The sequence below is a fragment of the Babylonia areolata genome, chromosome 6, assembly GCF_041734735.1.
Source record: "Babylonia areolata isolate BAREFJ2019XMU chromosome 6, ASM4173473v1, whole genome shotgun sequence".
In the NCBI taxonomy this organism is placed as follows: Eukaryota; Metazoa; Mollusca; class Gastropoda; order Neogastropoda; family Buccinidae; genus Babylonia; species Babylonia areolata.
In genome coordinates this window covers 55,496,632-55,524,022 of record NC_134881.1, presented here as the reverse complement: position 1 = coordinate 55,524,022, position 27,391 = coordinate 55,496,632, and the positions used below count along the sequence as shown (strand labels likewise).

The following is a 27,391-nucleotide window of genomic DNA, read 5'->3' as shown; positions in this document are numbered from 1 at the left end:
GTGTGTGTGTGTGTGTGTGTGTGCATGTGTGTGATATGATGATATTCACTGTTGTCATTATAGAATTGGTGTTACTTATTCTGTCTGGATAGGTGCTGCATAACTGATCAATTATTGTTACGATGATGATGATGATGACGATGACGATGATGATGATTAGTTGTAGTAGTGGTAGTAGTGTTATTGTTATTTAATCTCTTTGGATGAGTACTATTTAAGTGAAGCCATCGACCGACTCCCCCAGGTGCCAGTCAGTGAGTCGTTGGATGCCATTCCAACTTTGGAGGAGACCCAGAAAGCTATCCGTCTGCTATCTAATGGCAAAGCCCCTGGCTTAGACTCCATTCCAGCTGAGGTCTACAAAGAAGGTGGTATGGCGCTGACTGAGAAGCTTCACCAGCTGTTCCAGCTCATCTGGCAGCATTAGGCAGTTTCACAGGACTTCAAAGACGCTTCCATCATACACCTGTACAAGCGCAAAGGAAATCGTCAGGCCTGTGACAACCATCGTGGAATATCCCTGCTGTCCGTCGCAGGCAAGACTCTGGCCAGAGTGCTACTCAGCCGTCTCATAGCGCACCTTGAGCAAGGTCTCCTACCAGAGAGCCAGTGTAGCTTCCGGAAAGAACGCGGGACTATCGACATGGTGTTTGCTGCCAGGCAGCTCCAGGAGAAGTGTCAGGAACAGAACGCCGACCTTTACTCCACCTATGCCGATCTGACCAAGGCCTTCGATACTGTTAGCAGAGATGGCCTTTGGAGAATCTTGGCGAAGTACGGATGTCCCAGAAAGTTCATCACCATCATACGGCAACTACACGATGGGATGCTGGCCCGAGTCCAAGACAACGGAGAGACTTCAGAACCATTCCCTGTCTCCAACGGAGTCAAGCAAGGGTGTGTTCTTGCCCCCACCCTGTTCAGTCTCATGTTTTCAGCCATGCTGACAGATGCCTTCAGGGACGCTGACGTAGGCATTGGCATCAGGTACCGCACAGATGGCTCACTCTTCAACCTCAGGAGGCTTCAAGCAAAAACCAAGGTGAGGACAGACACCGTCAACGACTTCCTAGTTTGCTGATGACTGCGCTCTCAACGCTGCCTCCGAAGCTGACATGCAACACAGCGTCGACAAGTTCTCTGCTGCCTGTGACAACTTCGGCCTCACAATCAGCACAAAGAAGACTGAGGTGATGCACCAGCCAGCTCCAGGAAAGCCTTACGTTGAACCAAACATCTTCATCAACGGGCAACGACTGAACGCGGTGGACAAGTTCACATACCTGGGCAGTACACTCTCTCGCACAGTTGTCATCGACGACGAGTTGAATGCCAGACTCGCCAAAGCCAGCGCTGCCTTCGGCAGACTCCATAAGAACGTTTGGAACAGGAGAGGCATCACCCTGGAGACGAAGCTCAAAGTATACAAGGCCATAGTTCTCACCACACTGCTCTATGGATGTGAATCATGGACGGTCTACAAACGCCACGCCAAAAAGCTGAACCACTTCCACACCACCAACCTCAGAAAACTTCTCGGCATAAAGTGGCAAGAGAAGATCCCTGACACAGAGGTGCTCACTCGTACAAACTTGCCCAGCATCTACACCATCTTGATGCAGGCCCAGCTGCGCTGGGCAGGCCATGTAGTTCGCATGCCAGACCACCGGTTCCCCAAGAAACTGCTGTATGGCGAACTCCAACATGGCAAGTGCTCCCATGGAGGCCAAAAGAAGCGCTTCAAAGACACTCTGAAAGCTTCTCTGAAGGCCTTCAACATCAGCCACGACACATGGGAGCTGAATGCAATGGACAGACCAAAGTGGCCTTCAGCTGTCCACAAAGGCGCCAAATCCTGTGAGGCCAACAAAATCGCTGCAGTAGAGCAACGCAGACAGGCCAGGAAAAGCAGGGCCAGCAAGTCCCCGACAGCCGCCACCATCCCCTGCCCACACTGCGTCAGAACCTTCCGGGCGCGAATTGGCCTGACCAGTCATCTGCGCGCCCACAGAGCCCAACCCACCCACCCCCAGGATGACTAGATGGTCCTCGTCGATCCCGACGGACGAACCACATTTAAGTGCCACTTAACTAAGCAATTATTGTCACAATATGAATGATGATTATCTCTCTGGAAAAAAACTACATAACTGAACAATGATGATGTGATGAACACGATGATCATTACTGTTTTTGTAGTAGTGGTAGTAGTAGTGGTAGTAGTAGTTGTTGTTGTAGTAGTAATATTATTATTGTTGCTGTTGTTGTTGTTATTACTCTCAGTTTTAGTAGTAGTAGTCGTAGTAGTTAACATCATTTCTATCGCCTTGTATTTCGTATTGTATTGTATTTCTTTTTTTTTTGTCACAACAGATTTCTCTGTGTGAAATTCGGGCTGCTCTCCCAAGGGAGAGCGCGTCGCAGCACTACAACGACACCCATTTTTGTTGTTGTTGTTGTATTTTTTCCTGCCTGCAGTTTTATTTGGTTTTCCTATCGAAATGGATTTTTCTACACAATTTTGCCAGGAACAACCCTTTTGTTGCCGTGGGTTCTTTTACGTGCGCTAAGTGCATGCTGCACTTTTTTTTTTTTTTTTTAGCATTATCATATGTGGAATGATGGCCTAGAGGTAACGCGTCCACCTAGGAAGCGAGAGAATCTGAGCGCGCTGGTTCGAATCACGGCTCAGTCGCCGTTATTTTCTCCCCCTCCTCTAGACCTTGAGTGGTGGTCTGGACGCTAGTCATTCGGATGAGACGATAAACCGAGGTCCCGTGTGCAGCATGCACTTAGCGCACGTAAAAGAACCCGCGGCAACAAAAGGGTTGTTCCTGGCAAAATTGTGTAGAAAAATCCACTTCGATAGGAAAAACAAATAAATCTGCACGCAGGGAAAAGAAAAGAAAAAAAAAAAGGGTGGCGCTGTAGTGTAGCGACGCGCTCTCCCTGGGGAGAGCAGCCCGAATTTCAGTCAGAGGAATCTGTTGTGACAAAAAGAAATACAATACAATACGATACGATACGATACAGTACAATACAATACGATACGATACGATACGATACGATACAGTTATGATTATTCAATCTGCAGCCTGCACCGCCAGCAGTCCTGGCGGAGGTGAAGAAACAGCAGCCTGACAAAGTTCCAGAGACAGCAGCCACAAAGACAGGGGGTACCCAGTCCTCCTCTCCTGTAGCCAGCAAGAAACCTGCACCCTCTTCTGTCCACAGGCCTCCTAAAGGTGTGTGTGTGTGTGTGTGTGTGTGTGTGTGTGAGAGATCTTCTGTAGCCAGCAAGAAGCCTGCACCCTCTTCTGTCCACAGGCCTCCTAAAGGTGTGTGTGTGTGTGTGTGTGTGTGTGTGTGTGTGTGTGTGTGTGTGAGATCTTCTGTAGCCAGCAAGAAGCCTGCACCCTCTTCTGTCCACAGGCCTCCTAAAGGGGTGTGTGTGTGTGTGTGTGTGTGTGTGTGTGTGTGTGTGAGATCTTCTGTAGCCAGCAAGAAACCTGCACCCTCTTCTGTCCACAGGCCTCCTAAAGGTGTGTGTGTGTGTGTGTGTGTGTGTGTGTGTGTGTGTGTGAGTGTGAGATCTTCTGTAGCCAGCAAGAAACCTGCACCCTCTTCTGTCCACAGGCCTCCTAAAGGTGTGTGTGTGTGTGTGTGTGTGTGTGTGAGAGAGATCTTCTGTAGCCAGCAAGAAACCTGCACCCTCTTCTGTCCACAGGCCTCCTAAAGATGTGTGTGTGTGTGTGTGTGTGTGTGTGTGTGTGTGTGTGTGTGTGAGATCTTCTGTAGCCAGCAAGAAACCTGCACCCTCTTCTGTCCACAGGCCTCCTAAAGGTGTGTGTGTGTGTGTGTGTGTGTGTGTGAGAGATCTTCTGTAGCCAGCAAGAAACCTGCACCCTCTTCTGTCCACAGGCCTCCTAAAGGTGTGTGTGTGTGTGTGTGTGTGTGTGTGTGAGAGAGAGAGATCTTCTGTAGCCAGCAAGAAACCTGCACCCTCTTCTGTCCACAGGCCTCCTAAAGGTGTGTGTGTGTGTGTGTGTGTGTGTGTGTGTGTGTGTGTGTGTGTGTGAGATCTTCTGTAGCCAGCAAGAAACCTGCACCCTCTTCTGTCCACAGGCCTCCTAAAGGTGTGTGTGTGTGTGTGTGTGTGTGTGTGTGTGTGTGTGTGTGTGAGAGAGATCTTCTGTAGCCAGCAAGAAACCTGCACCCTCTTCTGTCCACAGGCCTCCTAAAGGTGTGTGTGTGTGTGTGTGTGTGTGTGAGTGTGAGATCTTCTGTAGCCAGCAAGAAACCTGCACCCTCTTCTGTCCACAGGCCTCCTAAAGGTGTGTGTGTGTGTGTGTGTGTGTGTGTGTGTGTGTGTGTGTGTGTGAGATCTTCTGTAGCCAGCAAGAAACCTGCACCCTCTTCTGTCCACAGGCCTCCTAAAGGTGTGTGTGTGTGAGTGAGTGTGAGATCTTCTGTAGCCAGCAAGAAACCTGCACCCTCTTCTGTCCACAGGCCTCCTAAAGGTGTGTGTGTGTGTGTGTGTGTGTGTGTGTGTGTGTGTGTGTGTGAGAGATCTTCTGTAGCCAGCAAGAAACCTGCACCCTCTTCTGTCCACAAGCCTCCTAAAGGTGTGTGTGTGTGTGTGTGTGTGTGTGTGTGTGTGTGTGTGAGAGATCTTCTGTAGCCAGCAAGAAACCTGCACCCTCTTCTGTCCACAAGCTTCCTAAAGGTGTGTGTGTGTGTGTGTGTGTGTGTGTGTGTGGTATGGCATGCATGTATGTTGAATTGTTTTTGTCTGAGGTAAAGTTTGCTGATGATGTTGACTGAAAGGGTCATTCGTTACGATAATGATGGTGAAATTTGAAGATATTTGTATTGTGTTGTATTGTATTGTAATACTCTTTTTCTTGTTGCAACAGATTTCTCTGTGTGAGATTTCTCATGTGGAGTGATGGCCTAGAGGTAACGCGTCCGCCTAGGAAGCGAGAGAATCTGAGCGCGCTGGTTCGAATCACGGCTCAGCCGCCGATGTTTTCTCCCCCTCTACTAGGCCTTGAGTGGTGATCTGGACGCTAGTCATTCAGATGAGACGATAAACCGAGGTCCCGTGTGCAGCATGCACTTAGCGCACGTAAAAGAACCCACGGCAACAAAAGGGTTGTCCCTGGCAAAATTGTGTAGAAAAATCCACTTCAATAGGAAAAACAAATAAACTGCACGCAGGAAAAAATACAAAAAAATGGTGGCGCTGTAGTGTAGAGACGCGCTCTCCCTGGGGAGAGCAGCCCGAATTTCACACAGAGAAATCTGTTGTGATAAAAAAAAAAAAAAAATTCGGGCTGCTGTCCCCAGGGAGAGCGCACGGCTACACTGATAGCGCTTCCCCGACCTCCCCTTTTTCATATTGTTCCCTGCCTTTAGCTTTTTTCATGTGTCTAAGTACTCCTATCGAAGTGTATTTTTCAACAGAATTTTGCCAGGGACAACCCCTTTGTTGCCTTGGGTTCTTTTACGTGAGTTAAATGCATGCTGCACACAGGACCTCGGTTTATTGTCTCATCCGAATGACTAGCGTCTAGACCACGACTCAAGGTCTAGTGGAGGGGGGGAAAATACTGGCGACTGTGCCGGGATTCGAACCAGTGCGCTCAGATTCTCTCGCATCCCAGGCTGACACGTTACCTCGAGGCCAACACTCCACTTTGTTGTGACACCACATACAAAAAATAATGCTGACAGTTTTTGTCAAACGAAGAGTTGAAAAGTATTCCAAGTTCACATTTCAATTTTGTTTGTGTGTGCAAGAGTTATCTTTTTATCAATCTGTCTAACTATCTAACTAGCAATCCGGCTAACTTGCCAGTTGTCTTGCCGAATTGAAGAGCTTTCTCTTTTTTCTGGCTGTCTCTTTGTCCATCTATTCATCTCTGAACTGTCGGACTATAAGCTCGTCCAGTTTAGTTGTCTGTCAGTCTGTCATAGCTGTTTTTATGTGTGTCCGTCTGTCTCTGTCTGTTGGCATGCCAGCCTGTCTGTCTGTCTCTGTCTGTTGGCATGCCAGCCTGTCTGTCTGTCAGGTTATTCATTGGGTGATCAATGTTCAGTGAAGTAAAAAAAGAAACTTTAAAATCAGTTGTGATGGTGATAATCGCAGATAACAGCATGGTCGACATTTTTTTCATCGTCATCATCATCGTCATCATATCATCTTCATCATTGTTATCTTTTTTTTTCATCATTGATGTCATTCTCTTCTTCATCATTGTCAGTGTCATCATCATCATCTTCTTCTCCAGTGCCATCATCTTCTTACTTCTCATTATTGTCATCATCATTATTTTTTCCATTGTTGTCATCGTCATCATTATCATCATCATTATGTTCTTCTTCATTGTCGTCATCTTCATCAAAGTCATCATCATTGTCTTCTTTTTCTTCATTGCCATCATCATCATCATCATAATCTGTATGATAATAATAATAATAATAATAAGAAGAAGAAGAAGAAGAAGAAGAAGAAAATGATGATGATGATGATGATGATAAAGAATAAAGAAAGAAAGAAGAAGACGACGATGAAGAAGAAAAAGAAAGAAGGCGAAGAAGAAGAATTATTTTTATTTTTCAATCATTATCATCTTCTTCATTGTCATCGTCGCCATCCTCCTGATAATCCTCCTCCTCCTCACTGTGACTGGTGTTGGTCCCAGAAAAGGGAGGCAAGTCAGAGAAGAAGGGTGCGGGAGGAAAGACGTTTGTCAAGGCCATGGACATCACTTCCGTCAAGACAGACCACACTGACACGGACAGTGCTGCCCCTTCTTCGCCCAAGGTCAGGAACCATTGACAGGCTTCCGCCCTGTCTGGGTTTTGATGATGATGGTGATGGTGATGATGGTGGTGGTGGTGATGATGGTGGTGGTGGTGGTGATGATGGTGATGGTGGTGGTGGTGGTGGTGGTGATGATAGTGGTGGTGGTGGTGGTGGTGATGGTGATGATAATGGTGGTGGTGGTGGTGGTGGTGATGGTGATGGTGATGGTGGTGGTGGTGGTGGTGATGGTGATGGTGGTGGTGGTGATGATGGTGGTGGTGGTGGTGATGGTGATGATGGTGGTGGTGGTGATGATGGTGGTGGTGGTGGTGATGGTGGTGGTGATGATAGTGGTGATGGTGGTGGTGGTGGTGATGATGATGGTGGTGGTGGTGGTGGTGGTGGTGATGGTGGTGGTGTTGGTGATGGTGATGATGATGATGATGATGGTGGTGGTGATGGTGGTGATGATGGTGGTGATGGTGGTGGTGGTGATGATGATGATGGTGGTGGTGGTGGTGATGATGGTGATGATGCTGGTGGTGGTGGTGATTGTGATGATGGTGATGATGATGATGGTGGTGGTGGTGGTGGTGATTGTGATGATGATGATGGTGATGATGATGGTGGTGGTGGTGGCGGTGGTGATGATGATGGTGGTGGTGGTGGTGATGATGATGATGGTGGTGGTGGTGGTGATTGTGATGATGGTGGTGATGGTGATGGTGGTGGTGGTTTGAACATAACTGCTTTTTTTTCTTTTACGTCATCAATAAACATGACTGGTGATAAGTAACACCCCAACAGCACACACAGAAAACAGAAACAAGCACACACCTGTTGGTATCAGAGAGGTGAAATTCACACAGATGTGCTAATATATTCTTTTTGGGAAGAGGGACAGAGGCTAGCACCAAAGACAAAGACATGCAGTGTTTTTTTAACCAGAGGTCTCAAGGCAGAACCGAACTGTCTAGAGAGGTGCTGATAAAGCATAGCATCCTAGAAGGATGGTATATAGATGGAGAAGATGTGAAAGATACGGTGGCATATTGTTGTGATGGAGATACTGAAAATAGAGACAAGCAAATCTTGTTTTGGATTCCTGCCTTCACAGGAAGCCAGTGAAGTGTTGGGAACAGTGACGTTGTACCCTCAGGCCTGAGTATGTTTTTAACTCACAGGCAGAAAGACACTGAGAGCAGAAACCAGCAATCTTGTACCGGGTTATAGCCTTTACAGGAAAGCCATTGAAGTGTTGGGGCATCTTTATATTGAAACCAATATGATCTAGCCTTTACAGGAAAGCCAGTGAAGTGTTGGGGCATCTTTATATTGAAACCAATATGATCTAGCCTTTACAGGAAAGCCATTGAAGTGTTGGGGCATCTTTATATTGAAACCAATATGATCTAGCCTTTACAGAAAGCCTGTGAAGTGTTGGGGCATCTTTATATTGAAATCAATATGATCTAGCCTTTACAGGAAGCCAGTGAAGTGTTGGGGCATCTTTATATTGAAATCAATATGATCTAGCCTTTACAGGAAAGCCAGTGAAGTGTTGGGGCATCTTTATATTGAAATCAATATGATCTAGCCTTCACAGGAAAGCCAGTGAAGTGTTGGGGCATCTTTATATTGAAATCAATATGATCTAGCCTTGACAGGAAGCCTGTGAAGTGTTGGGGCATCTTTATATTGAAATCAATATGATCTAGCCTTGACAGGAAAGCCAGTGAAGTGTTGGGGCATCTTTATATTGAAATCAATATGATCTAGCCTTCACAGGAAAGCCAGTGAAGTGTTGGGGCATCTTTATATTGAAATCAATATGATCTAGCCTTGACAGGAAGCCAGTGAAGTGTTGGGAGCAACCGACATTGCACCCTCATCATGCCTGGGTCTGTTTTTACTCACAGGCAAAAGAGAGCACCAAGAAGCAGTAGAAAGAGTTTACCTTGTATTGGACTCTAGCCTTCACAGGAAGTCAGTGAAGTGTTGGGGGCAGACTTGTATTGGACTCTAGCCTTCACAGGAAGCCAGTGAAGTGTTGGGAGCAACTTTGTATTGGACTCTAGCCTTGACAGGAAGCCAGTGAGTGTTGGGAGCAATATTGTATTGGACTCTAGCCTTCACAGGAAGCCAGTGAAGTGTTGGGAGCAACCTTGTATTGGACTCTAGCCTTCACAGGAAGCCAGTGAAGTGTTGGGAGCAACTTTGTATTGGACTCTAGCCTTCACAGGAAGCCAGTGAAGTATTGGGAGCAACCTTGTATTGGACTCTAGCCTTCACAGGAAGCCAGTGAAGTGTTGGGAGCAATCTTGTATTGGACTCTAGCCTTCACAGGAAGCCAGTGAAGTGTTGGGAGCAATCTTGTATTGGACTCTAGCCTTCACAGGAAGCCAGTGAAGTGTTGAGAGCAATCTTGTATTGGACTCTAGCCTTCACAGGAAGCCAGTGAAGTGTTGGGAGCAGCCGACGTTGCACCCCCATCATGCCCGGCGGGTCTGTTTTTACCCACAGGTGAAAGAGAGCGGCAAGAAGCAGCAGAAAGAGACGTACCGGCCCCCACCCCCACCGCCCCGCGCCAAGACCCCGGCAGAGAAGCAGGGCCTGGTGATCCCGGAGCACATGAAAGAGGCCATGGAGAGGAGCAACTCCCTGGTGGCGCAGAACGAACTGGAGAATGAACTGATGGAGAGTGAGTGGCTTGTCCTCCCTCCTCATTGCTTACCCTTAATACTGGATAATATTCTTTTTAAACTCCAGAGAGTTCAAAACGCAGCATCAAGGCTAATCTTTGGAACCAAAAAGACTTGACAATATCACTCATCTTCTGCATTCTCTTCACTGGTTACCAATTTCTGCCCGCATTCAGTACAAAGTCGCAACTCTTACCTTCAACTCCATTTCGGGTGTTTGCCCCGTAGTATCTGAGAGAAGCCATTCAAACCTACACACCCCCACGACAACATCTTCCGATTCGCGGCGGCTACTTGCTGCCCGTGTTAAAACCCAGTCCTTCGGTGAATCTTCCTGTTTCTCATTCAGCTCCATTTATCTGGAACAGTTCACCTCACGATCTTCGCCACTCTCCTTCATTTCAATCTTTTAAAACAGATCTGAAAACGCATCTTTTTGAAAACGCCTATGCATAGACTTTCCATCCCTTCCCAATGACATTCTGTTCTTAGCCATGCAAACTCTCTTTCTGAGTGCGGGCGGACGGGCGGGCGTGTGTGTGTGTGTGTGTGTGTGTGTGTGTGAGAGAGAGATTAAGTAATCTTAATAGGCATGGTCTTTGAATCTGTTTTATGCTTTTGTGCGTTAAATCTTTTTTTCTCTTCCTTTTGAAATTATTGCGTATGTGTGCATGTGTTTAATGTTTATTATAAAGCGCTTTGAACTCCCTTCAAGGGAGGAAAGCACTCATTAAGTATCCATTATATTATTATGATTATGATCATGATGATCATCATTATTATTATTATGATTAGTCATTCGGATGAAACGATAAACCGAGGTCCCGTGTGCAGCATGCACTTAGCGCACATAAAAGAACCCACGGCAACAAAAGGGTTGTTCCTGGCAAAATTCTGCAGAAAAGTCCATTTCGATAGGGAAAAACAATTAAAACTGCACGCAGGAAAAAATACAAAAAAATGGGTGGCGCTGTAGTGTAGCGACGCGCTCTCCCTGGAGAGAGCAGCCCGAATTTCACACAGAGAAATCTGTTGTGATAAAAAGAAATACAAATAAATAAACAAATAATAATAATTATTATTATCATTATTCTGGGAGCAGGGTGACAGAATTGTTAAGACTCTCACCTGGAAGTCTAGGTTAGGAATCTCGCTCTCACCCTTTCTCCCACGCTTGACTGCAAAATACAAACTGAGTGTTTGGTCATTCGGATGAAATGATAAAACTAAGGTTCCGTGTGCAGCACGCACCTGCGCACTGGAAAAGAACCCATGGCAACGAGAGTATTGTCCTCTGGCAAAAATTCTGTAGAAAGAAATCCACAGTGATAGGTACACACATACTCTGGCAAAATTCTGTAGTGTGTGTGTATGTGTGTGTGTGTGTGTGTGTGTGTGTGTGCGTGTGTGTGTGTGCGTGTGTGTGTGTGTGTGTGTGTGTGTGTGTGTGTGCGTGTGTGTGTGTGTGTGTGTGTGTGTGTGTGTGTGTGTGTGTGTGTGTGTGTGAGAGAGAGAGAGAGAGAGAGTGTGTGTGTGAGAGAGAGAGAGTGTGTGTGTGTGTGTGTGTTAGTGTGCGTGCGTGCGTGCACATCCCTTAGTAGTGAGGTGTGGTGTGGCGCACTGTTGCAGTGCACAAGGCGATGGAGGAATCTCTGGGACTGCCCACCAGGGTCAGCGAGGAAGGGGAGGGGCTGACTGAGGAGGAGCTGCAGCAGGCTGAACAAGCTCTCAAGGTATGTGTGTGTGTGTGTGTGTGGGGGGGGGGGGGCGGGGCTCCGGGGGACTACACTGACTATACATCGAGTACACAGTGACTGCACTAGCTTCCAGTAACTACACTGGCTGCACAATGACTACACTGGCTGTTCAGTGACTGCACTGGATGTGATGTACAGTGACTACACTGATTGTATAGTGACTACACTAGCTTGACTACACTGGCTTTACAATGACTGCTCTGACTGTACAGTGACTACACTGGCTTTACAATGACTGCTCTGACTGTACAGTGACTACACTGGCTTTACAATGACTGCTCTGACTGTACAGTGACTACACTGGCTTTACAGTGACTGCTCTGACTGTACAGTGACTACACTGGCTTTACAGTGACTGCTCTGACTGTACAGTGACTACACTGGATGTGATGTACAGTGACTACACTGGCTTTACAATGACTGCTCTGACTGTACAGTGACTACACTGGCTTTACAATGACTGCACTGGCTTTACAGTGACTACACTGGATGTGATGTACAGTGACTACACTGGCTACACTGGCTGTACGAGGACTATTCTGCAGTGACTACACTGGCTGTACAATGACTACACTGGCTGTATACTAGCTGTTCGATGACTACACTAGCTATACAGTAACTACACTGGCTGTACAGTGACTACACTGGCTGTACGAGGACTACACTGGCTGTACAGTGACTACACTGACTATACGATGACTACCGTGGCTGTACAATGACTACACTAGCTGTACAGTGACTACACTAGCTGTACAGTGACTACACTGGCTGTACAATGATACACTGACTATACGATGACTACCGTGCCTGTACAATGACTACACTAGCTGTACAGTGACTACACTGGCTGTACGAGGACTACACTAGCTGTACAATGACAACACTGGCTGTACAATGACTACAATGACTATACGATGACTACAGTGTTTGTACAGTGACTACACTGGCTGTACAATGACCACACTGACTACACTGGCTGTACAGTGACTACACTCTCTGTACAATGACTACACTGACTACACTGGCTGTACAATGACTACGCTAGCTGTACAGTGACTACACTCTCTGTACAATAACAACACTGGCTGTACAATGACTACACTGGCTGTACGTGGACTACACTAGCTGTACAATGACTACACTAGCTGTACAATGACTACACTGGCTGTACATTGACCACACTGACTATACGATGACTACACTGGCTGTACAATGACAACACTGGCTGTACATTGACTGAACTGACTATACGATGACTACACTGGCTGTACAATGACTATATGATGACTACAGTGGCTGTACAGTGACTACACTATTTGTTCAGTGACGACACTGACTACACGATGACTACACTGACTATACGATGACTGGTTGTACAGTGACTATACTGGCTGTTCAGTGACTACACTGGCTGTTCAGTGACTACAGTGGCTGTTCAGTGACTACACTGGCTGTTCAGTGACTACACTGACTGTACGATGACTACACTGACTATACGATGACTGGTTGTACAGTGACTACACTGGCTGTTCAATGACTACACTGACTATACGATGACTACACTGACTATACGATGACTGGTTGTACAGTGACTACACTGGCTGTTCAATGACTACACTGGCTATACGATGACTACACTGACTATACGATGACTGGTTGTGCAGTGACTACACTGGCTGTTCAATGACTACACTGGCTATACGATGACTACACTGACTATACGATGACTGGTTGTACAGTGACTACACTGGCTGTTCAATGACTACACTGGCTGTACAGTGACTACAGTGACTACACTGGCTAGACAATGTCTACACTAGCTAAACAGTTACTACAGTGACTGAACAGTAATTACGTTGACTGTGTCCATACCTGCTTATCTGTTTCGCTCTATCTGTGTGTGTGTGTATTGAAGTTTGTGTATGTGCCTGTGTGTATGTGCGTGCGTGTGTGCGTGTGTGTGTGTGTGTGTGTGTGAGTGTGCACATGATTATGTGTGTGTGTGTTTGTGTGTGTGAATGTGCACATGATTATGTATGTGTGTGTGTGTGTGTGTGTTTGTTTGTGTGTGCGTGAATGTGCACATGATTATGTGTGTGTGTGTGTGAATGTGCACGATTATGTGTGTGTGTGTGTGTGTATGTGAATGTGCACATGATTATGTGTGTGTGTGTGTGTGAATGTGCACATGATCATGTGTGTGTGTGTGTGTGTGAATGTGCACATGATTGTGTGTGTGAGTGTGTGTATGTGTGTGTGTGAATGTGCACATGATTATGTGTGTGTGTGTGTACGTGTGTGTGTGTGTGAATGTGCACATGATTATGTGTGTGTCTGTGTGAATGTGCACATGATTATGTGTGTGTGTGTGTGTGTGTGAATGTGCACATGATTGTGTGTGTGAGTGTGTGTATGTGTGTGTGTGAATGTGCACATGATTATGTGTGTGTGTGTGTACGTGTGTGTGTGTGTGAATGTGCACATGATTATGTGTGTGTCTGTGTGAATGTGCACATGATTATGTGTGTGTGTGTGTGTATGTGAATGTGCACATGATTGTGTGTGTGAGTGTGTGTATGTGTGTGTGTGTGAATGTGCACATGATTATGTGTGTGTGTGTGTATGTGTGTGTGTGTGTGAATGTGCACATGATTATGTGTGTGTGTGTGTGAATGTGCACATGATTATGTGTGTGTGTGTGTGTGTATGTGAATGTGCACATGATTGTGTGTGTGAGTGTGTGTATGTGTGTGTGTGTGTGAATGTGCACATGATTATGTGTGTGTGTATGTGTGTGTGTGTGAATGTGCACATGATTATGTGTGTGTGTGTCTGTGTGAATGTGCACATGATTATGTGTGTGTGTGTGTGTGTGAGTGAATGTGCACATGATTGTGTGTGTGTGTGTGTGTGTGTGTGTGTGTGTGTACGGAATGGCCCATGTCAAATGGTCAGTGTGTGTCACTATCCCTCTACTGACCACTTTCACCACCACTACTACTGCGCCAGCACTATCTATGTCAAACAATTATTGATTTTACATTACACGTGGTTATATATGCTGTTTGATCTGGAGTTCATTTTTATCATACAGTCTAATGCTGTTTGATCTGGGGTTCATTTTTATCATACAGTCTAATGTTGTTTGATCTGGGGTTCATTTTTATCATACAGTCTAATGTTGTTTGATCTGGGGTTCATTTTTATCATACAGTCTAATGCTGTTTGATCTGGGGTTCATTTTTATCATACAGTCTAATGCTGTTTGATCTGGGGTTCATTTTTATCATGCAGTCTAATGTTGTTTGATCTGGGGTTCATTTTTATCATACAGTCTAATGTTGTTTGATCTGGGGTTCATTTTTATCATGCAGTCTAATGTTGTTTGATCTGGGGTTCATTTTTATCATACAGTCTAATGCTGTTTGATCTGGGGTTCATTTTTATCATACAGTCTAATGCTGTTTGATCTGGGGTTCATTTTTATCATACAGTCTAATGTTGTTTGATCTGGGGTTCATTTTTATCATGCAGTCTAATGTTGTTTGATCTGGGGTTCATTTTTATCATACAGTCTAATGCTGTTTGATCTGGGGTTCATTTTTATCATACAGTCTAATGTTGTTTGATCTGGGGTTCATTTTTATCATGCAGTCTAATGTTGTTTGATCTGGGGTTCATTTTTATCATACAGTCTAATGTTGTTTGATCTGGGGTTCATTTTTATCATACAGTCTAATGTTGTTTGATCTGGGTTTCATTTTTATCATGCAGTCTAATGTTGTTTGATCTGGGGTTCATTTTTATCATGCAGTCTAATGTTTTTTTTATCTGGGGTTCATTTTTATCATACAGTCTAATGCTGTTTGATCTGGGGTTCATTTTTATCATGCAGTCTAATGCTGTTTGATCTGGGGTTCATTTTTATCATACAATTTAAACAAAGCAGCACAGTAGGAATCAGAAACAGGTGAGCAATTCAATGCATGTTATTGTCAACAGGTGAGCAATTCAATGCATGTTATTGTTAACAAACTATTAATTTTTTCACAGCCTTGCTTGAAGAATTATCTGCATGCTACCACCAGGGTTTAGTTGCAGCCATTGTATATGGCTACATGTTAGCTGGTTTTTGTGTGGGTTTTTTTTCTTTCTTTCTTTTTCTTTAAACGTTCTGTTGTGAAGCACTCTGGATAGACCTTGACAGACTCAAAACTGGTTTGTTAAGGCCTGTCTATAACATATGTGTTTAGTTAACAGTCGGTGATATATGTATTTAGTCGTCACATCTTGTCAGTGCATTCACGTAGAAGCCGGTGACAACCTTGAATTTAACTGAATGTGAAAAATCACTCCTGTATACTTACCAGTATACCGTTATTATTGTGGGATGCAATTTCACTTCGTTAAACACCGTTCCTTTTTATTCCAGCCCTTCCACCCACACTTTGTGTGTGTGTGTGTGTGTGTGTGTGTGTTTAAGAGCATAGTGAAAAGAAGATGACAGAAAATGAGAACAGCACGCTTGCTTGTTGAATTACAGTTGTGGTTGGTTGTTGTGTTGGGTGATGTGTTGTTCAGATGGGCAGACATTGCATGTTGAATTACAGTTGTGGTTGGTTCTTGTGTTGGGTGACGTGTTGTTTAGATGGGCAGACATTGCATGTTGAATTACAGTTGTTTGGTTCTTGTGTTGGGTGACGTTTTGTTCAGATGGGCAGACATTGCATGTTGAATTACAGTTGTTTGGTTCTTGTGTTGGGTGACGTTTTGTTCAGATGGGCAGACATTGCATGTTGAATTACAGTTGTGGTTGGTTCTTGTGTTGGGTGACGTTTTGTTTAGATGGGCAGACATTGCATGTTGAATTACAGTTGTGGTTGGTTCTTGTGTTGGGTGACGTGTTGTTTAGATGGGCAGACATTGCATGTTGAATTACAGTTGTGGTTGGTTCTTGTGTTGGGTGACGTTTTGTTTAGATGGGCAGACATTGCATGTTGAATTACAGTTGTGGTTGGTTCTTGTGTTGGGTGACGTTTTGTTTAGATGGGCAGACATTGCATGTTGAATTACAGTTGTGGTTGGTTCTTGTGTTGGGTGACGTTTTGTTCAGATGGGCAGACATTGCATGTTGAATTACAGTTGTGGTTGGTTCTTGTGTTGGGTGACGTTTTGTTTAGATGGGCAGACATTGCATGTTGAATTACAGTTGTTTGGTTCTTGTGTTGGGTGACGTTTTGTTTAGATGGGCAGACATTGCATGTTGAATTACAGTTGTTTGGTTCTTGTGTTGGGTGACGTTTTGTTTAGATAGGCAGACATTGCATGTTGAATTACAGTTGTTTGGTTCTTGTGTTGGGTGACGTGTTGTTTAGATGGGCAGACATTGCATGTTGAATTACAGTTGTTTGGTTCTTGTGTTGGGTGACGTTTTGTTTAGATGGGCAGACATTGCATGTTGAATTACAGTTGTTTGGTTCTTGTGTTGGGTGACGTTTTGTTTAGATGGGCAGACATTGCATGTTGAATTACAGTTGTTTGGTTCTTGTGTTGGGTGACGTTTTGTTTAGATGGGCAGACATTGCATGTTGAATTACAGTTGTTTGGTTCTTGTGTTGGGTGACGTTTTGTTCAGATGGGCAGACATTGCATGTTGAATTACAGTTGTGGTTGGTTCTTGTGTTGGGTGACGTTTTGTTTAGATGGGCAGACATTGCATGTTGAATTACAGTTGTTTGGTTCTTGTGTTGGGTGACGTTTTGTTTAGATGGGCAGACATTGCATGTTGAATTACAGTTGTTTGGTTCTTGTGTTGGGTGACGTGTTGTTTAGATGGGCAGACATTGCATGTTGAATTACAGTTGTTTGGTTCTTGTGTTGGGTGACGTTTTGTTTAGATGGGCAGACATTGCATGTTGAATTACAGTTGTTTGGTTCTTGTGTTGGGTGACGTTTTGTTCAGATGGGCAGACATTGCATGTTGAATTACAGTTGTGGTTGGTTCTTGTGTTGGGTGACGTTTTGTTTAGATGGGCAGACATTGCATGTTGAATTACAGTTGTGGTTGGTTCTTGTGTTGGGTGACGTTTTGTTTAGATGGGCAGACATTGCATGTTGAATTACAGTTGTGGTTGGTTCTTGTGTTGGGTGACGTTTTGTTCAGATGGGCAGACATTGCATGTTGAATTACAGTTGTGGTTGGTTCTTGTGTTGGGTGACGTTTTGTTTAGATGGGCAGACATTGCATGTTGAATTACAGTTGTTTGGTTCTTGTGTTGGGTGACGTTTTGTTTAGATGGGCAGACATTGCATGTTGAATTACAGTTGTTTGGTTCTTGTGTTGGGTGACGTTTTGTTTAGATAGGCAGACATTGCATGTTGAATTACAGTTGTTTGGTTCTTGTGTTGGGTGACGTGTTGTTTAGATGGGCAGACATTGCATGTTGAATTACAGTTGTTTGGTTCTTGTGTTGGGTGACGTTTTGTTTAGATGGGCAGACATTGCATGTTGAATTACAGTTGTTTGGTTCTTGTGTTGGGTGACGTTTTGTTTAGATGGGCAGACATTGCATGTTGAATTACAGTTGTTTGGTTCTTGTGTTGGGTGACGTTTTGTTTAGATGGGCAGACATTGCATGTTGAATTACAGTTGTTTGGTTCTTGTGTTGGGTGACGTTTTGTTCAGATGGGCAGACATTGCATGTTGAATTACAGTTGTGGTTGGTTCTTGTGTTGGGTGACGTTTTGTTTAGATGGGCAGACATTGCATGTTGAATTACAGTTGTTTGGTTCTTGTGTTGGGTGACGTTTTGTTTAGATGGGCAGACATTGCATGTTGAATTACAGTTGTTTGGTTCTTGTGTTGGGTGACGTGTTGTTTAGATGGGCAGACATTGCATGTTGAATTACAGTTGTTTGGTTCTTGTGTTGGGTGACGTTTTGTTTAGATGGGCAGACATTGCATGTTGAATTACAGTTGTTTGGTTCTTGTGTTGGGTGACGTTTTGTTCAGATGGGCAGACATTGCATGTTGAATTACAGTTGTGGTTGGTTCTTGTGTTGGGTGACGTGTTGTTTAGATGGGCAGACATTGCATGTTGAATTACAGTTGTTTGGTTCTTGTGTTGGGTGACGTTTTGTTTAGATGGGCAGACATTGCATGTTGAATTACAGTTGTTTGGTTCTTGTGTTGGGTGACGTGTTGTTTAGATGGGCAGACATTGCATGTTGAATTACAGTTGTTTGGTTCTTGTGTTGGGTGACGTTTTGTTTAGATGGGCAGACATTGCATGTTGAATTACAGTTGTTTGGTTCTTGTGTTGGGTGACGTTTTGTTTAGATGGGCAGACATTGCATGTTGAATTACAGTTGTGGTTGGTTCTTGTGTTGGGTGACGTTTTGTTTAGATGGGCAGACATTGCATGTTGAATTACAGTTGTTTGGTTCTTGTGTTGGGTGACGTTTTGTTCAGATGGGCAGACATTGCATGTTGAATTACAGTTGTGGTTGGTTCTTGTGTTGGGTGACGTTTTGTTTAGATGGGCAGACATTGCATGTTGAATTACAGTTGTGGTTGGTTCTTGTGTTGGGTGACGTGTTGTTTAGATGGGCAGACATTGCATGTTGAATTACAGTTGTTTGGTTCTTGTGTTGGGTGACGTTTTGTTTAGATGGGCAGACATTGCATGTTGAATTACAGTTGTTTGGTTCTTGTGTTGGGTGACGTTTTGTTCATATGGGCAGACATTGCATGTTGAATTACAGTTGTGGTTGGTTCTTGTGTTGGGTGACGTTTTGTTCAGATGGGCAGACATTGCATGTTGAATTACAGTTGTTTGGTTCTTGTGTTGGGTGACGTGTTGTTTAGATGGGCAGACATTGCATGTTGAATTACAGTTGTTTGGTTCCTGTGTTGGGTGACGTGTTGTTTAGATGGGCAGACATAGCATGTCAGACTTTTACCTCTTTGTGTTAAACAATTTTTTTTCTTTTTCTTTTTTTCTTTGTTTGTTTTGTAACTGCGTATCTTTTCCTGTTGTATTTTTTAAGGGGCTGTATTCATGTGCATGTCAACCCTGAAAAAATATTAATTAATTTGGCTTTTTGTATTATGGTTTTTAATTATGTTTTCCCTCATATCCTTTGCATGATGGTTTTAATCTGGAAGTCCCAGTTTGTTTCCTGTCATATTATAGAAGTCCCAGTTTGTGTTTCCTGTCATATTATAGAAGTCACAGTTTGTGTTTCCTGTAATATTATAGAAGTCCCAGTTTGTGTTTCCTGTAATATTATAGAAGTCCCAGTTTGTGTTTCCTGTCATATTATAGAAGTCCCAGTTTGTTTCCTGTCATATTATAGAAGTCCCAGTATGTTTCCTGTAATATTATAGAAGTCCCAGTTTGTGTTTCCTGTAATATTATAGAAGTCCCAGTTTGTTTCCTGTAATATTATAGAAGTCCCAGTTTGTTTCCTGTCATATTACAGAAGTCCCAGTTTGTTTCCTGTAATATTATAGAAGTCCCAGTTTGTGTTTCCTGTAATATTATACAAGTCCCAGTTTGTTTCCTGTCATATTATAGAAGTCCCAGTTTGTGTTTCTTGTAACATTATTTCAGAAATGTGATCACCAGTTTGTTGGATGATCACGATTCTTACAGTGGCCACATGTCACAAGTTGCATTAGGGCTTTGAGGGTTGCTTCATCTGGATTTGTTTCTTTGCTGAGGGTCTGTTCAATCTGCTGGACTTCACGAAGACCACTGCATTTTCTAGATATGCACGAATGATGATGATGATGATGATACTGCTGCTACTACTAACGACAATGATAATAGTCGTGATGATGATGACTATGGTAATGATAATAATAATGATATTGATAATGATTATGATGATGATGATAAATACGTATATAAACATATTTGTTTGTGGTATAAAACACACAAAACAATGGTCGACAATCAGTCACTCTATCTATCTATCTATCTATCTCTGTCTCTGTCTGTCTCTCTCTCTCTCTCTCTCTCTATATATATATATATGTGTGTGTGTGTGTGTGTGTGTACATGGCGGGGTAAAAAAACAACAACAACAACAAAAAAAAGGTCATACACGTTAAAATGTTACATGTCTATCACAGTGTGTATGTGTGCGTGCCTGAAATCAGATTGAATGACACAGGAAACGAATGCTGGGCGCCCAAATGGCAGCCGTCAGTTGGCTTGACCCAGACAGGCAGCCTGTTGTGCAAATATCCTCGTGTTTGCAACGCGCTTAGAGCTTGGTCTCCGAGTCGTGTTCGACTGTGACCATCAGAACAACAGAGGAGGTAACTGCTGTCCCGACTATCTGGGCCAGAATGTGGTTTTAGTGGAGTCTTCCTCAGGTTACATCCCCACTCTCTTGGCCAAGAGGGTTTTACGACAGTCGTAGTTGGGATGGTTCCCAAAAGGCCAACTAGCCCCCAAGGCTGAAGCACTAAGAGCCAGTGCAATCCAGCCTCCCAGTTTGAGAGTCATGGTCCTTCACAAAAGGCAAAACAGTAAATGATTTCCCATTGCAATGGAGAAACCATTGATAATACAGCTGTCACTTTGCTGCTGGCCCAGCTGTAAACGTATGTCAATCTGTGGTATAGGCGCTATGTAGATATCCATATCAATCAATCAGTCACTCTACATGGACGCCTGTCATTTTCTCTGGCACCAGGAGCGAATGGAGGAGGCCCAGCGGAAGATGCAGGAAGCGCTGCTGCCGGAAGCCCAGAGATCCAAGTCGCCGTCGGCGGCAACACCCAGGCGCCAAGCGCCCGAGGCCAAGCCCAAGAAGGGCAAGAAGGTGCGCGTTGAAGACCCCAAGGCAGCTGAAGAAAAAGCCAAGAAGGAGGCTGCCAAAGAGCAGCGGCGATTGGAGAGACAGGTAAGAGATAGGTGGTGGTGGAGGCGGGGGGTGAGAGATAGGTGTGGGGGGTGGGGTGAGAGATAGGTGTGGGGGGTGGGGTGAGAGATAGGTGTGGGGGGTGGGGTGAGAGATAGGTGTGGGAGGTGTGGGGTGAGAGATAGGTGTGGGGGGGTGGGGTGAGAGATAGGTGTGACGCCTCCTTGAACTACTGATAATGATCTCTCTCTCTCTCTCTCTCTCTCTCTCTCTCTCTCTGATCAGATTTCCAGTTAGCACAGTTCTATGGACTGAAATGTTGTTCGTTTCTTACCAAAAGCGAATTCTTGTTTTACATTCAATAGTTTTTGTGTGTGTTTTTTGTTGTGGTTTTTAAACTTCTCCCTTTCTGATTTTTTATTATATATATTCGAATCTCGGTAACGGCGCCTGGTGGGTAAAGGGTGGTGATTTTTCCGATCTCCCAGGTCAACATATGTGCAGACCTGCTTGTGCCTGAACCCCCTTTGTGTGAATACGCGAGCAGAAGATCAATTACGCACGTTAAAGATCCTGTAATCCATGTCAGCGTTCGGTGGGTTATGGAAACAAGAACATACTCAGCATGCACATCCCCGAAAACGGGGTAAAAACGGTCATGCACGTAAAAGCCCACTCGTGTACATACGAGTGAACGTGGGAGTTGCAGCCCACGAACGAAGAAGAAGAAGGCCGTGAGGTCAAGACGGACAGCCTGCCAGTCCCTACACTACTACTACTACTACTACTACTACTACTATTCCAGAAACGTCTGGAGGAGGCCCAGGCTCTGCAGGACCTGATCAACCAGAAGGAGCAGACACGCAAGGAGAAGGAGGAGGAGGCTGCACGCAAAGCACGGGTATGTTGTGTAGTTGTTGTGTGTGGCCATGCACAACAGGTCTGTTGTGTAGTTGTTGTGTGTGGCCATGGAGAACAGTTACGTTGTGTAGTTGTTGTGGTATGGCCATGCACAACAGGTCTGTTGTGTAGTTGTTGTGTGTGGCCATGCACAACAGGTATGTTGTGTAGTTGTTGGGTGTGGCCATGCACAACAGTTATGTTGTGTAGTTGTTGTGGTATGGCCATGCACAACAGTTATGTTGTGTAGTTGTTGTATGGCCATGCACAACAGTTATGTTGTGTAGTTGTTGTATGGCCATGCACAACAGGTCTGTTGTGTAGTTGTTGTGGTATGGCCATGCACAACAGGTCTGTTGTGTAGTTGTTGTGGTATGGCCATGCACAACAGTTATGTTGTGTAGTTGTTGTGGTATGGCCATGCACAACAGTTGTGTTGTGTAGTTGTTGTATGGCCATGCACAACAGTTGTGTTGTGTAGTTGTTGTATGGCCATGCACAACAGTTATGTTGTGTAGTTGTTGTATGGCCATGCACAACAGTTATGTTGTGTAGTTGTTGTATGGCCATGCACAACAGTTATGTTGTGTAGTTGTTGTGGTATGGCCATGCACAACAGTTGTGTTGTGTAGTTGTTGTATGGCCATGCACAACAGTTGTGTTGTGTAGTTGTTGTATGGCCATGCACAACAGTTATGATGTGTAGTTGTTGTGGTATGGCCATGCACAACAGTTATGTTGTGTAGTTGTTGTGTGTGGCCATGGAGAACAGTTATGTTGTGTAGTTGTTGTGGTGTGGCCATGCACAACAGTTGTGTTGTGTAGTTGTTGTATGGCCATGCACAACAGTTGTGAGGGGGGAGTGGGGGGAGGGCGAGGTAGCGGCGGTAAGGAGTAGGACAGTGGGTCGAGAGGTGAGGGTGGCTGAGGAATGCATGCGCGCAAACATGTACGTGTGTGGCTGTGTGATGTGTGTGTGTGTGTTTGTGCGTGGAAGTAGTAGTAGTAGCAGTGGTACAATTATTATTATTATTGCCATTTTCATTATAATTATTAAGATCATCATCATCATCATTATCATGATTATTATTATTATTATTATTTTGTCATGATCATTATTATCATTACCACTAGTATTACTACTACTACTACTACTATTATTATCATCTTTTTTTTACTACTACTACTACTACTGCTGCTGCTACCAGTATGATAAACAGATCCAATATGATCAATAGAATTGTGCAATCAACAACCATCTACATGAAGATCCAGTCATCAGCCCCATCCACATGTAACATGCGGCTTCTGTTCAAACGTGTGTTTGTGTGTGTGTGCATGTGTGTGTATGTATATGTGTGTGTGTGTGTGTGTGTGTGTGTGTGTGTGTGTGCATGTGTGTGTGTATGTGTGTGTGTTTGTGTGTGTGTGCATGTGTGTGTATGTATGTGTGTGTGTGTGAGTGTGTGTGTGTGTATATGTGTGTGTGTGTGTGTGTGTGTGTGTGCAGTGCGTGCATGTGTGAGTATGCACAAGTTCTTTTTTTATTGATATGCACCTTTATGTATCCTAATTTGTACTGCATCTGTGTTTGTGTATGATTTTCAATTTATGTTCGTACCTTGTCATGTGCTACCCCCCTCGCCCCTCCCCCCTCCAATATTCCTTGTGACCCCGGTACACTTGGTAATAAAGACATACTCTATTCTATTCTGTTCTATTCTATTGCTATTATCATTTCTATATCTACAACGTTTTACTACTATCATCATTCTCATCGTTTTCACCGTGAACCAAAAGCTATACCACCGTCCCCATGTCTGTCCACCCCACGCTGTCCAACTTCAGGACCTGGAGGAACAGGTGGAGCAGATGCGGGCGGAGGAAGACGCCATCCAACAGGCCGAGGAGGACGCCCGAGAGCAGATGGCCACCCTGCGGAAGGCGCAGCGAGAGGAGAGGGAGGCGCGGCGGAAGGCCGACCTGGAGAAGAAGAAGCAGGAGGCCCTGGCCAAGAGGGAGAAGGAGCGGAGGATGATGGAGGAGGCCAGGAAGAAGGAGCAGGAGATGCTGGAGCGCATCGCCGACAGCGAGATGCGGAGGGCCATCCGCGAGGAGGAGGAGAGGAAGAGGGACGAGGAGGAGAGGCTGGCTCAGGAGCGATACGAGGTGAGGGTTTGTGTCTTGTTCTTGTCGTGCTGCTCATCATGCTGACGTTTGTGTCTTGTTCTTGTCGTGCTGCTCATCATGCTGACGTTTGTGTCTTGTTCTTGTCGTGGTGCTCATCATGCTGACGTTTGTGTCTTGTTCTTGTCGTGGTGCTCATCATGCTGACGTTTGTGTCTTGTTCTTGTCGTGCTGCTGATCATACTGACGTTTGTGTCTTGTTCTTGTCGTGGTGCTCATCATGCTGACGTTTGTGTCTTGTTCTTGTCGTGGTGCTGCTCATCATGCTGACGTTTGTGTCTTGTTCTTGTCGTGGTGCTCATCATGCTGACGTTTGTGTCTTGTTCTTGTCGTGGTGCTCATCATACTGACGTTTGTGTCTTGTTCTTGTCGTGGTGCTGCTGATCATGCTGACGTTTGTGTCTTGTTCTTGTCGTGGTGCTGCTCATCATGCTGACGTTTGTGTCTTGTTCTTGTCGTGGTGCTGATCATGCTGACGTTTGTGTCTTGTTCTTGTCGTGGTGCTCATCATGCTGACGTTTGTGTCTTGTTCTTGTCGTGGTGCTGCTCATCATGCTGACGTTTGTGTCTTGTTCTTGTCGTGGTGCTCATCATGCTGACGTTTGTGTCTTGTTCTTGTCGTGGTCCTCATCATGCTGACGTTTGTGTCTTGTTCTTGTCGTGCTGCTCATCATGCTGACGTTTGTGTCTTGTTCTTGTCGTGGTGCTGCTCACCATGCTGACGTTTGTGTCTTGTTCTTGTCGTGCTGCTCATCATGCTGACGTTTGTGTCTTGTTCTTGTCGTGGTGCTCATCATGCTGACGTTTGTGTCTTGTTCTTGTCGTGGTGCTCATCATGCTGACGTTTGTGTCTTGTTCTTGTCGTGGTGCTCATCATGCTGACGTTTGTGTCTTGTTCTTTTCGTGCTGCTCATCATGCTGACGTTTGTGTCTTGTTCTTGTCGTGGTGCTGATCATACTGACGTTTGTGTCTTGTTCTTGTCGTGGTGCTCATCATGCTGACGTTTGTGTCTTGTTCTTGTCGTGGTGCTGATCATACTGACGTTTGTGTCTTGTTCTTGTCGTGCTGCTCATCATGCTGACGTTTGTGTCTTGTTCTTGTCGTGGTGCTCATCATGCTGACGTTTGTGTCTTGTTCTTGTCGTGCTGCTCATCATGCTGACGTTTGTGTCTTGTTCTTGTCGTGGTGCTCATCATACTGACGTTTGTGTCTTGTTCTTGTCGTGGTGCTGATCATACTGACGTTTGTAAGTTCCTTGTCCGTTTATTTACTTATAGTCTGTTCATCCAAGATGATATTAGACTGAGAATAAATTATAGTATTATTATCATTATTATTATTCGGATTATTATCATTTCTATCGTCACGATTATTGTTAGTTAGAAATCATCATTTCTGTATATTCAAATGAAAAGGGGACGGTTGAGGTGGAGGGGGGTGGGGTGCGAAGGGGAGGGGACTAAGGAAGGACGAGAGAGAGAGAGAGAGAGGGAGAGAGAGAGAGAGAGAGAGAGAAGACAATGTAGAAAAGATAAGAGAACAAAACGTAAAATGGAGAGGGTGGGTGTCAGTGAGTAAGAAAAGTTTGTACGGTTTTTTTGTTTTTAAACGCAGCGGTAATCGTGAATGGTAGCAGATGTAACAGACCCTGTTGAAATGAATCTAGATTGAAACATGTCAACCCTCCAGCTCCAGCAATGCAGCCAGTGACACGTGTCCATTGTAAGGTCAGAATCGTGATTATCCTACAAATGGTGTCGGCATTTCTGAAATAACATTACAGGAAACACAAAGTGGGACTTTCTTTTTCTTTCTTTCTTTTTTTTTTTTCTTTGCTGCCCCGTCATCTTGCATTGTTTCAGCGGCATTATACGCCCATGCCGCTCATTTCCAATCACGGCTCAGCCGCCGATATTTTCTCCCCCTCCACTAGACCTTGAGTGGTGGTCTGGACGCTAGCGCACTGAAGAAGAACCCATGGCGATGAGAGTGTTGTCCTCTGGCAAAATTCTGTAGAAAAATCCACTCCGATAGGAAAGCAGATAAAAAAAAAAGAAAAAAAAAAGAAGAAAAAAAAACTGCAGGCAGGAAAAAAGAAAAAAAAAAGATGGCGCTCTGAGTGTAGAGACGCGTTCTCCCAGGGGAGAGCAGCCCGAATTTCACACAGAGAAACCTGGTGTGACAAAAAAGAGTAATACAACACAATACAGTACAACACAATACAATACAATACAACACAATACAAGACAACACAATACAACACGATACAATACAACACGATACAATACAATACAACACAATACAACACAACACAATACAATACAACACGATACAATACAACACAACACAATACAACACAACACAATACAACACAATACAAGACAAGACAACACAAGACAATACAATACAACACAATACGATACAATACAACACGATACAACACAACACAATACAATACAACACGATACAATACAACACAACACAATACAACACAATACAATACAAGACAACACAACACAATACAATACAACACAATACGATACAATACAACACAATACAATACAACACAATACAACACAATACAATACAGCACAATACAACACGATACAATACAACACGATACAATACAATACAGTACAACACAATACAATACAAAGAGGGTTTGTTGGTGTCCTGGTGGTGATGGCCATGTCGACGTTGAGAGGAAGGTGGATGAAGAGAGGCTGGCCCAAGAACGTCACGAGATGAGGGTGGAGTGTATGACTGACATGGATACTTACTTTTCATTGCTGCCTGTCCTCATTGATTTTGATACAACTGGCTGCCTGCCTCGGGTAGAGCCGGCTGACTTGATGATTGCCTGCCATTTGGCGCTCATCATTCGTTTCCTGTGTCGTTTGATCAGATTTCAGGCACGCATTCATACACACTCAGACAGACATGTCATTTCACGTGTATGACCGTCTGTCGTCTGTCTGTTTGTCTCTATGTATGTATGTGTGTGTATCTATATCATTGTATATCTTTTTGCCTGCCCTAATAGTAATCTGTTTGTGATAATAATGTTATTCTGTTTGTGATAATAATGTTATAGGTTGCGTTATCGTAAAAGAAAATTTGGGACATGGTAAGAAATATTGTTTCCCATGCGTAAATG

The 27,391-nt window shown here is 44.4% G+C and overlaps 1 protein-coding gene across 3 annotated transcripts in view; it reads left to right on the top strand.

Moving 5' to 3' along the window:
* LOC143283170 (uncharacterized) overlaps positions 1 to 27,391 on the top strand; it is a 129,560-nt gene that overhangs the window by 77,486 nt on the left and 24,683 nt on the right. For all 3 annotated transcript variants that reach the window (XM_076589339.1, XM_076589338.1, XM_076589340.1), the window contains exons 12-18: positions 3,095 to 3,245; positions 6,708 to 6,829; positions 9,335 to 9,512; positions 11,143 to 11,246; positions 20,979 to 21,188; positions 21,952 to 22,047; positions 23,895 to 24,215. In XM_076589339.1, coding sequence (XP_076445454.1) covers positions 3,095 to 3,245; positions 6,708 to 6,829; positions 9,335 to 9,512; positions 11,143 to 11,246; positions 20,979 to 21,188; positions 21,952 to 22,047; positions 23,895 to 24,215 — 1,182 coding nt within the window. The remainder of the gene's footprint in view (positions 1 to 3,094; positions 3,246 to 6,707; positions 6,830 to 9,334; positions 9,513 to 11,142; positions 11,247 to 20,978; positions 21,189 to 21,951; positions 22,048 to 23,894; positions 24,216 to 27,391) is intronic.